General features: G+C 41.8%; 1 protein-coding gene across 7 annotated transcripts in view; it reads right to left on the reverse strand.

Moving 5' to 3' along the window:
- Positions 1-14,572, reverse strand: part of LOC126236697 (brachyurin-like) — a 173,885-nt gene extending 159,313 nt beyond the window's left edge. For 6 of the 7 annotated variants that reach the window (XM_049946207.1, XM_049946202.1, XM_049946203.1 and 3 more), the window contains exons 1-3: positions 14,473-14,572; positions 11,651-11,717; positions 7,995-8,163 (exon numbers count right to left, since the gene is read on the reverse strand). In XM_049946207.1, coding sequence (XP_049802164.1) covers positions 7,995-8,163; positions 11,651-11,717; positions 14,473-14,520 — 284 coding nt within the window. In that variant the 5' untranslated portion in view covers positions 14,521-14,572. The remainder of the gene's footprint in view (positions 1-7,994; positions 8,164-11,650; positions 11,718-14,472) is intronic. The other variant, XM_049946206.1, reaches the window with a different exon arrangement.
- Positions 14,573-17,092: the final 2,520 nt, after the last annotated feature.

The raw sequence follows: 17,092 nt of genomic DNA on the forward strand, positions 1-17,092 counted from the left end.
GTATTTGAATTCTTGCACTCTCTTGTAGGGATGGTCCCCAACCAGTAGTGATTGTAGATGATCGGCAGTCTGACAATGACCACGCATCATAACCAGGTACTCTGTCTTAGCTTCGTTTATGTTTAGCTCAAATTTGCTGGCAGCCTCCTTTAGTGCTTTGGTCATTTGCTCCAACTCCTCTTCCGACCTAGAGAGTAAACAGATGTCGTCTGCATAGGCTAAGTATGCCAGTCTCTTTCCTTCGATTTAAATCCCTTCGTTCTCTTGGAAGGTCTTGCGTACGATCTTCTCGAGGGCAAAGTTGAACAGGATAGAGGACAACCCATCTCCTTGCCTGAGTCCTGTCACAATTTCAAATTCCTTAGTTATGCGATTTCCCATCTTGACCTTTGCATGTGTTTCGTTCAGACAGATCTTTATCAGATTGATGAGTTTCTCTGCTATGCCAAACTCCGTTTAACAGTTGAGCAGGCTCTTGCGATGTATGCAATCATAGGCCTTCTTAAAATCAACGAATAAAATATGCAAATTTTTACCATATTCACCCAGTTTCTCAGTGAGCTGCCGGAGACTAAAGATGTGATCTACTGTTGACCGTCGTGGCCGGAAACCTCCCTGGTACTCCCCAATCACCGATTCTGCCACTGGCTGAATTCTATGTATGAGGCAATTGGACAGGATCTTATAGCAGACGTTAAGCAGGGCGATTCGTCGATAGTTGTCACATTTTAGTTTGTCGCCCTTCTTATGTATTGGACAAATCAGAGCTGTTTTCCATTCTCCTGGTAGTTCTTCTTTGGTCCATATTGCCTGTATCAGTCGGTGTATTTTTTCTGCAAGTTTCTCTCCTCCTGCCAGAATCATTTCAGCCTGTATTCCATCTTCACCTGGACTCTTATTCTGTTTAAGGTGTCTGATTCTGATTTTTATCTCATCCAAGGTAGGTGGGGGATAGTCTGCATCGGCTGTAATTGGGTACTGGAAATCAAACTGCAGTTCGGGTTCATCACAATTTAGCAGCTGTCGAAAGTACTCTTTCCATCTCTCAGCTATGTCCCTATCCTTCGTCAGGATCTTATCACGGGAATCTTTGACAAATTTCTGCTTGGTCTGGTGACCTTTGCAGAGGTACTTCACCCTCAGAAACATTTCCCTCGTCTTTTGTCCTCTGAAGTCTGTTTCTGCTTCAGTGATGATATTCCTTATGTATTTCCTCTTTGCTCTTCTCAGGATTGCTTGTGTAGTCTTTCGGACCTCCTCAAATTGTGCTTTGGCCTGTGCCAGATTTGTACCCTTCAGCCATTTGTTCCTGGCTTCCTTTCTCCTTTCCAGGGCATCTGCACATTCCTTTCCAAACCAGGTCTTCTTGCCCACTGGGTTTCCCATGAGTGTTTCCTTTGCTGTATCCCTAACTGAGCTCTGGATGTTTCCCCACATTAGTTCGAGGTCCTGATTCGCGTCCACTTCACTGAGTGCTTCAAAGCGGTTACTAAGTTGCAACTGGTATCTGGTCTTCGTTGCCTCATCTTTCAGTTTCTCCACATGGTACCTTTCCACTCTTTTTAACTTAGACCCCGTTCTTCCTTTACACTGTATGTTTAAATGGCCTCTGACCAGAAAATCATCACTCCCACTTTCGGCACCCCGCGCTGTCTTAACGTCTAACACCCATCTCTTGGCTCTGAGATCAATGGCAACATGGTCTATTTGATTTACAGTTCTCCCATCTGGTGATACCCAGGTTCCTTTATGTATGTTTTTCCACTGGAAGTTTGTGCTGGAGATGAACAACCCTAATGATGTGGCGAAGCTGATGAACCTAACTCCATTGTCATTGCTTTGGTTGTGTAGACTGTGCCTACCTGTTGTGTCTTGGAATATTTGTTCTTTCCCAACCTTGGCATTCATATCACCAAGGAGGATCCTCAGGTGTCCATTTGGTATAGCGTCCATCACTGCCTCTAGCTGTGCATAGAACTCGTCTTTCACTTCACATTCGCTCTCTTCCGTGGGAGTATGACAGTTCACAAAAGTCGCCTTAATATGCTTTACTTCCAGTGTTAGAACAGATATTCTTGGGTTGACTGAAACGAATACTGAAACATTAGTGGCCAACGTCTTACTGAAGCAGAAACCAGTGCCTAACAGATGACCTCGTTCACAGGCTCCATACAGAATTGTACAGTTTTCAACATCAATGCTCCCAGCATCGTCCCACCGGATTTCTTGCAGTGCAACTAGGTCTAGTTCGTACCTCTGAATTTCCTTGACCACACTGATTGCAGCTCCTGTCTTGTACAGACTCCTTACATTCCACGTTCCAAATCGTATACCATTTCTTTGCCATTGACGTCGTCTATTTTTGTCAGTAATGTTCCGAGGCTTACTTGTAGTCTTGAAAGCATGTTTAATTTTTTACAGAGAGAGGGTGCTGGCCTCCCGTCCAACCTGCGGTGTTACCCTCACAGCTCACAGGACTGCTGGCTTTTCTTAAGGGGTGTGCTCCCCTCAGGAGTTGGGTTATAAGAAGGAATAAGAAAATTGGAAAGACGCCCTCGGGCCTCGAATCCTAATACCGTTTGGGTCGAAAAAGCAAGAGTTGGCCAAGGGAGGCCGACAGGGAAGGAGAAAGAAGGAGTCTGACACAAGTAAGTGGAAGCAATGTCAGACTCAGCTCGGGTCCCCGCGGTCGCCACCCGCGTACTTCTAGATGAAGCCCCTGGGGCTACAAATCTATGCAGAAACTATAAATCTATAGTGCCATGTATTGTAATTATTATTGTGTCACCCAGATTTCAGTTATGTTTGATTGTGTCGAAATCATTTAATTGTTCAAATGATTCAAATGGCTCTGAGCACTATGGGACTTAACATCTTAGGTCATCAGTCCCCTAGAACTTAGAACTACTTAAACCTAACTAACCTAAGCACATCACACACATCCATGCCTGAGGCAGGATTCGAACCTGCGACCGTAGCAGTCACGCGGTTCCGGACTGAAGCGCCTAGAACCGCACGGCCACCGCGGCCGGCATTTAATTGTTAATTTCTTGTTTGAGCTCTGCTTGTAGAAGTAAAATGGGGTAAAAACTAAGCTCCGTTTAACTGATATTGATCTATTACAATAAATTTTATGTATACTTGTTAAGCCGAACTCAAGCATGCACAACCCCCAGTCCTAATCCAACGCCATTGAAATGCTACATATCCATATCTAAATAGTGGCAACTAGAATAGCAACACCGGGAAGGATAGCAAATAATGAAACTTGCGACTGGTTTTTTAGTATGAGATAGTAGGGGACTGGACGTAGAGCTAGGGGCTGGTAGTCCAAGAAGCCTGCTGCCAGCGCCGCTCTGTCGAGGCAGTTCTTGCTGAATGACTGTGGGAAACCTGGATGAAAACTGTTGTCTCGCTTGACAAGAGCGTTGTTGTTATTGTGGTCTTCAGTCCTGAGACTAATTTGATGCAACTCTCCATGCTACTCTATCCTGTGAAAGCTTCTTCATCTCCCAGTACCTACTGCAACCTACATCCTTCAGAATCTGCTTAGTGTATTCATGTCTTGGTCTGCCTCTACGACTCTTACCCTCCACGCTGCCCTCAAATACAAAATTCGTGATTATCTGTCGTTATTTCCACCGCTTCTTTGATTACAGACTCTCAGATCCCTTTGGTACAGTACAGCACTATGACCTGTTCGAAGTTGTCAAAAGGTGTGTCCGTCATTGTTTTTGTGTTCTGCAAATTTCATCTAAAGGAACTCTTTTTGTACGTTGCACCCAGTGCCACAAGATAATGCAGAGTGTTTGGTCTATCCACAACTAACATTGCAACGCCTAGTCGGTTTTAATGGACGGCACCGTATTTTTAATTCTGCTATTATTAGGGAAAACACGGTTCGTTTACACCTCTAGATAGGCTTTTTTCCGGAGGTATCGAGCAGGAGTTATAGTTCGGTAGTTCGATAGATAGCTGTTTCTCTCAGATACTCGACCTATACATCAGGATGGGTAGCTCGAAGCTTTAATTTGGCAGAGTCCTACAGCTCCAGAATTACTCTGTGGTGTGATAATTTGGAAATAAACCTTATATACGTTACACCAAGTTCCACCCCCTCCCAAAAAGCGAGATACATAGAAACAAATACGAAGTAGGTAGACTAGACATCTCGTCTATGGCGATGTCGTCAGAGTCTGAACACAAGCTTTGACGAGACAGTAAATGTGTGATGGCGTTTTCAAGGAACGATTTAGTTCCAGAATTCACATGTAATGATTTAAGGATAAAGACCAGACCCTTACTCCTGCCATATTGCTGTCCACTGTCTCCGTATGAGGTACTTTCTCGTTCAGGGATGTGTCTAGCGCACAACATTCCTCGACTTAGGCAGTGGAGTAAAACATCTACCAGAAGCTTGTTCAGAATAGTAATGTGTTGATTTCAGTGGAGAGTTCTAGGAATTTGCTACAGTTTCTCGCACGTTCTTATACGGTGTCGAAAACGATTTGTTTTTATAAGTGAACTAGCGACACATCCCGGCTTCATACGGTTATTTACGACGGACGAGTTGGGGTTAGCGGTAATGCCGCCACCGCGCATAACTATGAATAAAAATCGGAGAACAACTTAGACCATTTCAGCAATGGACGCCAGGGAAGTTCTGAGAAGGCCTGAATGTTGTCTGTTCCGTAGTTAACGGCGTTTGGAGTGATTTCTCAGGGTAATGAAGAGAGAACATCATGGTTTAATTAAAATGTTTATAACTAATGCTAATAGAATATATATATATATATATATATATATATATATATGTGTGTGTGTGTGTGTGTGTGTGTGTGTGTGTGTGTGTGTATGTATGTGTTTGTGATTGGATGTGGCTGGGCGGATTATACCTTAAGGCGACAAATGAAGTAAAATAAAAGGAAGCTTGCCCAAAGTACATGTGTAGCCCGTAACGGCTGAAAACTCGTTTACAGCTCCACTGAAACAATCTAAGTAAACGAACCAAAGCTGCATTTGTGGCTGAAGTAGTTTTTTGGAAAAGTTTTACATTTAGCACAAAAAATTAAAAACCAGAGTTTTAGGATTCTCGGGTTTTTTTGCTATGCAATTGTTCTCAGACTATTTCAGGGAAACTACTCAGTAAAATTATTTGATTCGCCCGCATTTTATAGTCTTGCATCGTAGCTTGATGGTTAAGTGATTCTGTTTTCGTTATTCCCTATGTTTATTGTGATACTTTGAAGTCATATAACTCACTGTTCGTTCTTCAAAGAATCTGCAGTGAACTATAAGAGCGAATTTCGATTGCCAATCTGAGGTAAGCACAAACTGCCAGTTCGAACTGCTCTCATTTTTACTAAATGCGTCCCCGACTATCTATAGAAATATTCTACAGGGTGTTACAAAAAGGTACGGCCAAACTTTCAGGAAACATTCCTCATACACAAATAAAGAACAGATGTTATGTGGACATTTGTCCGGAAACGTTTAATTTCCATGATAGAGCTCATTTTAGTTTCGTCAGTATGTACTGTACTTCCTCGATTCACCGCCAGTTGGCCCAATTGAAGGAAGGTAATGTTGACTTCGGTGCTTGTGTTGACATGCGACTCATTGCTCTACAGTACCATCATCAAGCACATCAGTACGTAGCATCAACAGGTTAGTATTCATCACGAACGTGGTTTTGCAGTCAGTGCAATATTTACAAATGCGGAGTTGGCAGATGCCCATTTGATGTGTGGATTAGCACGGGGCAATAGCCGTGGCGCGTACGTTTGTATCGAGACAGATTTCCAGAACGAAGGTGTCCCGACAGGAAGACGTTCGAAGCAATTGATCGGCGTCTTAGGGAGCACGGAACATTCCAGCCTAAGACTCGCGACTGGGGAAGACCTAGAACGACGAGGACACCGCCAATGGACGAGGCAATTCTTCGTGCAGTTGACGATAACCCTAATGTCAGCGTCAGAGAAGTTGCTGCTGTACAAGGTAACGTTGACCACGTCACTGTATGGAGAGTGCTACGGGAGAACCAGTTGTTTCCGTACCATGTACAGCGTGTGCAGGCACTATCAGCAGCTGATTGGCCTCCACGGGTACACTTCTGCGAATGGTTCATCCAACAATGCGTCAATCCTCATTTCAGTGCAAATGTTCTCTTTACGGATGAGGCTTCATTCCAACGTGATTACATTGTAAATTTTCGCAATCAACATGTGTGAGCTGGCGAGAATCCGCACGCAATTGTGCAATCACGTCATCAACACAGATTTTCTGTGAACGTTTGGGCAGGCATTGTTGGTGATGTCTTGATTCGGCCCCATGTTCTTCCACCTACGCTCAGTGGAGCACGTTATCATGATTTCATACGGGATACTCTACCTGTGCTGCTACAACATGTGCCTTTACAAGTACGACACAACATGTGGTTCATGCACGATGGAGCTCCTGCACATTTCAGTCGAAGTGTTCGTACGCTTCTCAACAACAGATTCGGTGACCAATGGATTGGTAGAGGCGGACCAATTCCATGGCCTCCACGTTCTCCTGACCTCAACCCTCTTGACTTTCATTTATGGGGGCATTTGAAAGCTCTTGTCTACGCAACCCCGGTACCAAATGTAGAGACTCTTCGTGCTCGTATTGTGGACGGCTGTGATACAATACGCCATTCTCCAGGGCTGCATCAGCGCATCAGGGATTCCATGCGACGGAGGGTGGATCCATGTATCCTCGCTAACGGAGGACATTTTCAACATTTCCTGTAACAAAGTGTTTGACGTCACGCTGGTACGTACTGTTGCTGTGTGTTTCCATTCTTTGATTAATGTGATTTGAAGAGCAGTAATAAAATGAGCTCTAACATGGAAAGTAAGCGTTTCCGGACACATAACATATTTTCTTTCTTTGTGTGTGAGGACTGTTTCCTGAAAGTTTGGCCGTACCTTTTTGTAACACCCTGTATAATCATCTGCAAGGTTTTCTGAATCCTATTCCGTCCACTATGTTTAACGAATCAAGAAGATCATGCCCATGTCTGTTTCCTTCTATAAGACGCCATCAATGTTTATGAACTTTTCAGTTGGTGCACTATGGAATACATATGGCGATCCACAAAATGTAGCTAACATATCGTGTGTGTGTGTGTGTGTGTGTGTGTGTGTGTGTGTGAGAGAGAGAGAGAGAGAGAGAGAGAGTCAGAGAGAAAGAGAGAGAGATCGTCAGAGACTTACGTCACTTTTTCTTTCACTTAATGCGTGAATTCACATCCACACTAAGTATTCTGCACCAATCTTTCCGCATGGTGGCACATCAAAGAAAGCAGAACGCATGCACTCAGTTTGAGTGGAGTGCTTCGCACTTTGCAGAACTGTGCTTCCAAAGAGTTCTTCCATTCACCACTAGATGTCAATGACATTCAACATGCTTTTCATTGCAGCGGTGGTGTTTTATTCGTCGTAGTTGAATGAAGTATTTAAAAATTATATACCCATTCCTTCCTCATAAGTCAGTCTATCTATCAGTGAAAACCACATCAGTATCCCCCCCCCCTCCACCTCCCTACAGTAGATCCTGATAGAACAGGTACTAAGCACTTCATTTTGTAAGTGGATAGATAGATGATAGAAGAGAGAGAGAAGTTAGAACGCAGAAGACAGATAAATGATCAATAGGCTAACGCGGTAGATCGTGTTGCACTGTGTCAGATGTGGTCAACTGCCGGTCCCTCAAGGCAAGAAGAGTGCAACTCATAATATATTGAAGATGACTTCATACAGGATACCAGTCCGTCTCCTGAGGTTGATAAGCAGGAAGCTTGTCGAAACGTTGCTTCAAGGCAGTATTGTTTTAAGGTAGTAACACAGGAAGATTTCGTCAGTGCAATTCGACGTCAAGTCTTACAATAGCAAATGAACGTAGTCTTTTTTCGAATAAACATGAGACCACCTTTTGGATCTTGGCGTTGGTACATTGGTTTTACTCACCCGGAGGCGCAGTGCCCCGCTGTTAGGACGACAGAGGCGGAGATCAGCGACCCGCCACACATGTAGGAGTAGTCCATAATGACGGACGCCTGGTATGGGAACTGGCCGAGTGAGGCTGGGGCGCCATTTACAATGCGGCCAGCAGCCTTTTCAGCCTTTGGGTGTCCAGCTGAAACAGGCGCAAACTGGTCTTGATTGGCAGTTTAGTTAAACACTGAAGGAGGGGTTTGGGAATATGACAAGTTTTTGTCCTGGTCGTATCTCTACATTCAGATAAAACTTGCACAAGTCACACAAAATGTACACTGCCCAATGGTAAACAATGAACGATGGAATTTTCATGGACCACAATGCCCTACGTCACCGGGCCACAGTTGTTCGCGACTGGTGTGAAGAACATTCTGGAGAACTCGGGCGAATGATTTGGCCACTTAGAAAACCCGACATGAACCTCATACAATATTTATGGTATAATCGAGAGGTCAGTAAGTGGATAAAATCTGTCAACTCTTTCGCAATTATGAACAGGTATGGAGGCAGTATAGCTCAATATTTCTTCACTGGACTTACAACGACTTGTTGCTTCACTACGCCGGGCAACACAATATTAGGAGGTACCGAATGAGTCACCTCACTGTAGAGACACATTAAGAGAATGTCCAAGTGTACGTGCAAGTGCTGATTCATCGACACAATAATTAATTCCTGCTCAGAAGACGACCACAAACCGTCGATATGTAGTAACAACGTGGCATCTATGGCAGAACCAGCAGAATGAACGATAGCTTTGATAAAAATGTGAGTCTCCCACCAAGAGCAAGCTGTGGGACTGGGCTGGCGGATCCGTTAAATCCCACTGGTTAATCTCTGCCGGGACTGCTGACCATGGAGCTTGCTCGCCCGTGCTCCATTCTAATGGCTGACGCACGTGGATGCTGAATTGTTAGGGACTGCTATGGGTTTCCCAGAACTCCGGTCCTAGAGATTTGGCAATGTGGCGATTCACTACCGTAGGTCAAAGATATATAATTCCGCGACAAGGGCTGCCTGAAGTACACAACTTCCTTAACCCTGAGCTGTCCTAGGGGTAAAGATCAAAAACTGCCAGTAAGTCATCTGTTGCAATATATTCAACAAATGAAGGATCATCCTTTAAGAGTTTTGGGTGTTTTTCTTTCTTATATGACATTTAATTTAAGCAGTTATTGAAATTACTTGAACTGCTTTACATATCTTGAGGCGAATACTTAGTTCTAGTTGTATACAACTTCCTGTTGCTTTGTGGAAATACGACCCGCAGAGCATTCCAAGTGGCAGAAACTCCTTCTCCATCCTATGTGATATTGGTCCGACACACATGAGTGATATCGCAGGTTGGGTTGCATTACGAGTGTTCTGTAAGTAATATACTTTGCAGGCTAACTGCAGTTTCCCTATGTTCTATCAATTAACTGAAGTCTGACACCTGTTTTACTTACAACTGAGCCCATGAGATGATTCGGTTTAACAACTCGCAAACTGTTACGCCCATATATTTGTATGAGTTTATTGGTTACGATCATGAGTCATTGATATTGCACAGGATCTGGTAAAAACTCCTCCCGTGTATCAAAAGGTGGATACAAACAAAGAAAGAATGATACGGAGAAAATAGTTTTATTTGCGAACAACAAATACTATGCCATTTTAAGTTAGTGCATGTCGTCTTCCATTGCTGACACATTGAGGAAGCCTTTTTCAGGAGCTGTCCATTTTCGTGTCATTTCCGGTGTAATGGCAGCCACTTCCTGGGTGATTGCCTCATCCGTGCTTGCAGAGTTGTGGGTATATGTTTGTGCACTTCAGCGTTCAAGTGTCCACAAAGAAAAAAAAGAATCAGAAGGTAATAAATCAGGTGACGTAGGGGGCAGGCGATTTCTCCTCAAGAAGAGAGAAGGCGCCTGCTGAAAATGGCATGTACGCTACTGATCGATACCTCGTCCACATCAGTAACCCCATGACAACTCACACAGTGGCCTCTGCAAAAAGAGGAGGTCTTTTTGCCGCACCATATATTTATACTACCTGTTCCCATTTTGTGAAATTCCCAATTTCAACGTTCTGAACATTTAAGGTTCCGATTTTAGTACAGCTTTTAAGTCTTGTTAATATCTGACATGATTTTGTGCGGCATTTTCCACACTGTACTTCATTAAAGGTAAGTATATCATCTACAGAAATCTGAGATAACTATTAAATTTGACTGCCAGGTAATTAATATAACAATATTAACAGTAATGGTCTCCACGCACTTCCCTGCGGCATGCTTGGAGTTCTACATCTATAGATGACTGTCCTGTTAAGGTAAGGTGCTGTGCCCTCCATACTAACAAATTCTCAAAAAATGTTCAAATGTGTGTGAAGTCTTATGGGACGTAACTGCTAACGTCATTAGTCCCTAAGCTTACACACTACTTAACCTAAATTATCCTAAGGACAAACACACACAGTCATGCTCGAGGGAGGACTTGAACCTCCGCCTTGACCAGCTGCACAGTCCATGACTGCCGCGCCTTAGACCAACAAATTCTCAAACAAGATACGAGTTTCACTTTATATCCTATACAATAGCAATTTCGTTAGTAACTGTTTGTGTAGTAATGAGCAAGAAGCATTTCTGAAGTCAAGAAACACTGCATTTGCCTTCATACATGGCTATCAGTATGTTATGTAAGAAGGGCGCATTCCGAGTTGACGAAGATGGCACCTGTATTAATCGGTAACTAATAGAAACATTTAACCTAACAGCCAAATAAGCACAGAGTTTTCGCTTTATGGTGGATAATAGATCAATACTCTCGGAGGGATCAGACGATCTAGTTCCTGAAGGAGACGGATTTTTTCCGTTCTCAATAAGCGAACTCGCTTACTACGTCATACCACAGCGTCAAGTACGTTGTAACACAATAGTACCACTTATCCAGTCCCCTTCACTTCTTATATTATCATGTTGTTAGCGTTGTCCAGAGTTTTTTTGCTTTTTGTCAGTTGCTTCTTACACATGTCGCAGAAAATCCTTGCTCCACATTGTGTTCACTTTTGTACTTTTGTTTCCATCAAGGGCTTGTCATCATACCATATGACGGTTGTTGTGAGGTTAGAGCCCCCAGCTTTTACTTATAGTACTATAGGCACCAGGATACTACACATGTGCCACAGACGTTTGACACACTGTGTTTCCCGCTCAGAGGACTTGGCGGAAATAACAACTGATCGAGAATGTACAGAGGCAGGTAGCACCATGCGAAGATTCTACAGTTATTTCATGGGTACTTTGTATAATACCTTGGACATGAATATCACATATGCAAAGAACGTTTGCTAGAATGACCAGGCAGAAAAGACTTAAAGGAGATTTTATGTACTAAACTAGTGTATGTACAAGAGCTAAATAGTGATAGACAGAACTATGGCAATAAGCAATGGCACACAATTTTCGACGTATGACTCTGCTGCTACGAGAAATGTGTATTCTGTGATAAGCCGATTTAAAGGTCGCCAATAAGTAAGCAACCAGTTATAAAATGTCACGGATTCGAGGATTAAGTAAGAGTGAATTAAATACTGCTGTGAAACATAATTTTTCTCTGGTACTCGTACATTATAGAAATACTTACGCACAAGTGGCTTTGTCTTCACCATAGGTGTAAGATTGCGCTGTAGCGTCGCATACTGGGGCAGCGCCTGTCAACAAAGGAATTTTATACATTTTTGTTGATATCGTGTTCAGCAAAACCATACGTCGAAAATACGTCATCTTCTATATATGTATCTATACTAATAATGATACTGTAAAACCGTTGTGACTGTCTCTCTATTTTGAAGACGAATTTCAGTGGGGTTTTCACAGGTAACTTGAGCGTAGACTGGGGCAACATACAGGCTATGTTCTGTCATATCGGATCAATAAAAAATATCGTAATTTAATATCTGTAACTATACTAATAATGATGCTGTAAAACCGTTGTGGCTGTCTCTCTATTTAAAGACGAATTTTAGTGGGGTTTTCACAGGTAACTTGAGCGTAGACTGCGGCAACATATAGGCTATGTTCTGTCAAATCGGATAAAAAAAATATCGTAATTTAATATCTGTATCTATACTAATAAAGATGCTGTAAAACCGTTGTGGCTGTCTCTCTATTTAAAGACGAATTTTAGTAAGGTTTTCACAGGTAACTTGAGCGTAGACTGCGGCAACATACAGCCATGTTCTGTCAAATCGGATCAAGAAAAAATATCGTAATTTAAGGTTCTGTAAATGCGAAAGGGTGTTTGTCTGTTGCTTTTCCAGGAATCGATTTTGATGATATTTGGTATAGAGATAGCTTGAACGCTATGGAAGAACGCAGGATACTATAAAAAAGTGTTTAATTTAAGAAATTTATTGATTTGAAAAATATTAAGCGAATTAGGAGAAAATATTTGCTCTTTGAAAAAAGCTGTTTATTCTTTGACTTATGAACTTAATCGTACTTGAGAAAATGCTTTTTTTGGTTGGTATGTTTTACGAAATACGATTTAATGTAACGTAGACAATGCTTACACAATCCTCAATGTTTTTAATCCGTGCTGTACTATAATATGAGCGAAAGTATCTGAGTTATGGTTTCACGACTAAACTGTATTAATACTGAACTAGAATAGAGCAGGATAGCGTCTGTGGTGACAAATTGTTTTACAATTTGTTGCGAGTTACATGCATTACCACTCTACATATTCATAAACAACCAGAATTTATGAAGTCAAAACAGTATGAGTAAATTGTCCACACAAAATCATTAAAATTGATGTGGTTGTATGACCAGATAAATCATCAAAGGATGTGAAGCTCAACACAAACATGAGAGAACCTAAAGTAATTGAAATTAATACTGTACTGAAGCTGTCATGAAGTAATAACAGCAGATCTAATGTACAAAACGTATTAACAAGTGCGGAATGGCAGTGATTGTGGATATCCAGTCGAAACTTAGTCTCACTATGGAGCAAAGGACCAGCAATGCTCAGAACATTTCCTTCATGCTCTTGATTGATGGCGGTCATGAAATGTAATTAAACAGAATTACTCGATAATAAAATGGGAGAGCGGGGGTTGCACCTTTGCCTGCATGAAGGATGTAATATGATTAGTTAGGACATATGCTTAAAAATATTCAATGGAAACAAAGCATTCGTTAATCAGGTGTTATGTTGTGAAAATTATGACAACATATGAAATGGTGTACATTACAAATGTTGTTAGTGTGCATATAAAGTCTGTAAGCTTTCATTCAGTTCTCTTAGAACTGATGTGCTACTAAAGTTATTCAACTACCTGAATCACTACGTTCTAACAAATTATTTACGATAGAATACATAGTGTATTCACACAATTTGCTGCTAAGAAACTGTGAAATTTATTGGAGAAGTTTGAAAAATTAAAATAATAATAATAGTAAAATTTTCGGAAATTATTGAACTTGATAAAAATTGTACCACGTTCAGAAATACTCGTTGAATGGCGATAATTACATATTTCATTGTCACTGTAGATTCACGCATGTTTCCACTCTTTATCATAGATATTGATTCTGGACTTTGTACACATAAAAGTCTGCTCTCTTCAAATGATGTGGTATTTTAATATTTAGAATGTGAATTACTTCAGGTAGTTGGAGAATAAAGATAAAAAAATTGCATTATATGTGACCTAACTAGAAAAAGGACAATACTTCCGTCAGCTAAGCTACATTTTCTCTTATTTAAGACTCTTAGATTAAATTCGTAAAGTATAGATCAGAATTTGTAGTTCCGGCTTAGATGAACAAAATTCTATAGTCATAGATGTTTCCTAGCAAGCACACTAGCATTTGACAAATTTATATCATTTGATGCACTGTATCTCTTTGAACTCTGTGTTTTTATGGAACTGCGTATTTTGCATATTTTTGACATATTCTTATTATTATGATTATCACGTAAGTATGATTTATGTGATATTAACCAATGAACCTCAATGTAGTTCAATTAAAATTCCACGAATGTTATTGCGAAGTTACGTTGTTTATGAGATTATCAATTAGGATAGCTACTAAATAACTTGGGAGTATAAATCAAACCCTGTTATAAAAAATATACCAGGTATAACCTTAACCATAGTCAAATCGACGTATTTCAGCACAGCTGATCAGATCAGTACACAACTGCCTTTTCGACTACAGTTCCGCTCTACGATGCACACTGACATCCCTTAGAAGTGTAATGTTCTATTGTGTAATTGTTTGAACCAGTCTACATAAGCTCTGATGTAAGTTGGGTGATACGATTGGTTAAACGTAGTGAATGCATTGACGGTAGCCTCAGAATAATCTACACAATGTTCAAAATCGCCATTTAATGACTCATCCTGTTTGCTGCACTTATAGTATATATGCTAACGTGACTGCACCACATTTTACCTGAACGGCAGCGGCCACGGCAAAAAGCAATATTGCCAACACGTTCATTGTGGTCTTAGACCCGCACCTGCGGGTATCAGATGCATCGCTCTGTTTTATACTCGATATTGTGCAAACTTGATGACAAATGAGTGATTAAATTCAGTTTCAGATTTCAAGATAAAGCTAACAAAACGGACTTTGAAACGCTCAGAGGGCTGTGATATCTATAAAATTGGAAAGATAACAGTGACTTCCAAATAACAGGTCGTGGTACATGATCGAAAGAACAAGGAGTGGTTTAGTGGTTTAGCACACAGTCGACAGCATGATTATTTGATATGCATTTGCTATGATTGAGAGAACCCGTGGAGCATCTTGATCGGGGCAGCCCGACGGGGACTTGAAACCGGCTCCTCCCTAATAAGAAAACAATGCATTAAGCAGCCTAATCTACGTGTAGAAACCATTTACATTACCTAACAAAAAAGGGAAGTAGCCAGAGTGACAGGAGCATAGGAATGAGGGTATGTGACAGAGTATGTGATCTTATGTTAGTGGTTACAAACGCTAGAGAAGTTTACAAAACATGTGGGAGTGTGAGACTAATAATCATCAGGACACTGGACCTCTCTCTTGCCTGGATGTATGCAAAAGATTCGATTGGGGAAGGTGTCATAAAGCCTTTCTATCCTTTCCTGAGGCAAGTTGGCCGACAACTGTTGTAACTTGTTCTTGATATGGTGTTTACTGGTACTAGGACAATGTTGACCTGCGAGCCGGTCTCACACATGTTCTATCGGGGACAGATTTTGGGATCTCGCTGGCCATGGTAGTACCTCAACAACACACAGACAGTTCAAAGAGACACATGACACTGTAAGCGTATTGTCATATCGCTGGCTTAGTTTCGGAGTATCTTTACGGGCAGCGCGTCTGCAGAGTCGAACATAGGACACGGAACTGTTATGTTGTGTTGTGGGTAGCTCTGCATGTGAGAGACATAGTTATTATGGGAATTAAAGTGTTACTACAAGTATTACTACAGTAAGGTGATGAAATATGGATGTGATTCAGAGGAAAGTGCGTAATGACGTAATACGAAATGAGCAGTGCAGCCGATAATGTATTTGTGTATCCTCCCGTTGCGTGTCGCACAGCATCTACATCTACATCTATACTCCGCGAGCCACCTTACGGTGTGTGGCGGAGGGTACTTATTGTACCACTATCTGATCCCCCCTTCCCTGTTCCATTCATGAATTGTGCGTGGGAAGAACGACTGCTTGTAAGTCTCCGTATTTGCTCTAATTTCTCGGATCTTTTCGTTGTGATCATTACGCGAGATATATGTGGGCGGTAGTAATATGTTGCCCATCTCTTCCCGGAATGTGCTCTCTCGTAATTTCGATAATAAACCTCTCCGTATTGCGTAACGCCTTTCTTGAAGTGTCCGCCACTGGAGCTTGTTCAGCATCTCCGTAACGCTCTCGCGCTGACTAAATGTCCCCATGACGAATCGCGCTGCTTTTCGCTGGATCATGTCTATCTCTTCTATTAATCCAACCTGGTAAGGGTCCCATACTGATGAGCAATACTCAAGAATCGGACGAACAAGTGTTTTGTAAGCTACTTCTTTCGTCGATGAGTCACATTTTCTTAGAATTCTTCCTATGAATCTCAACCTGGCGCCTGCTTTTCCCACTATTTGTTTTATGTGATCATTCCACTTCAGATCGCTCCGGATAGTAACTCCTAAGTATTTTACGGTCGTTACCGCTTCCAATGATTTACCACCTATGGCATAATCGTACTGGAATGGATTTCTGCCCCTATGTATGCGCATTATATTACATTTATCTACGTTTAGGGAAAGCTGCCAGCTGTCGCACCATGCATTAATCCTCTGCAGGTCCTCCTGGAGTACGTACGAGTCTTCTGATGTTGCTACTTTCTTGTAGACAACCGTGTCATCTGCAAATAGCCTCACGGAGCTACCGATGTTGTCAACTAAGTCATTTATGTAAATTGTAAACAATAAAGGTCCTATCACGCTTCCCTGCGGTACTCCCGAAATTACCTCTACATCTGCAGATTTTGAACCGTTAAGAATGACATGTTGTGTTCTTTCTTCTAGGAAATCCTGAATCCAATCACAAACCTGGTCCGATATTCCGTAAGCTCGTATTTTTTTCACTAAACGTAAGTGCGGAACCGTATCAAATGCCTTCCTGAAGTCCAGGAATACGGCATCAATCTGCTCGCCAGTGTCTACGGCACTGTGAATTTCTTGGGCAAATAGGGCGAGCTGAGTTTCACATGATCTCTGTTTGCGGAATCCATGTTGGTTATGATGAAGGAGATTTGTATTATCTAAGAACGTCATAATACGAGAACACAAAACATGTTCCATTATTCTACAACAGATTGACGTAAGCGAAATAGGCCTATAATTATTCGCATCTGATTTATGACCCCTCTTGAAAATGGGAACGACCTGCGCTTTCTTCCAGTCGCTAGGTACTTTACGTTCTTCCAGCGATCTACGATAAATTGCTGATAGAAAGGGGGCAAGTTCTTTAGCATAATCACTGTAGAATCTTAAGGGTATCTCGTCTGGTCCGGATGCTTTTCCGCTACT

This window comes from Schistocerca nitens, chromosome 2 (assembly GCF_023898315.1).
Source record: "Schistocerca nitens isolate TAMUIC-IGC-003100 chromosome 2, iqSchNite1.1, whole genome shotgun sequence".
In the NCBI taxonomy this organism is placed as follows: Eukaryota; Metazoa; Arthropoda; class Insecta; order Orthoptera; family Acrididae; genus Schistocerca; species Schistocerca nitens.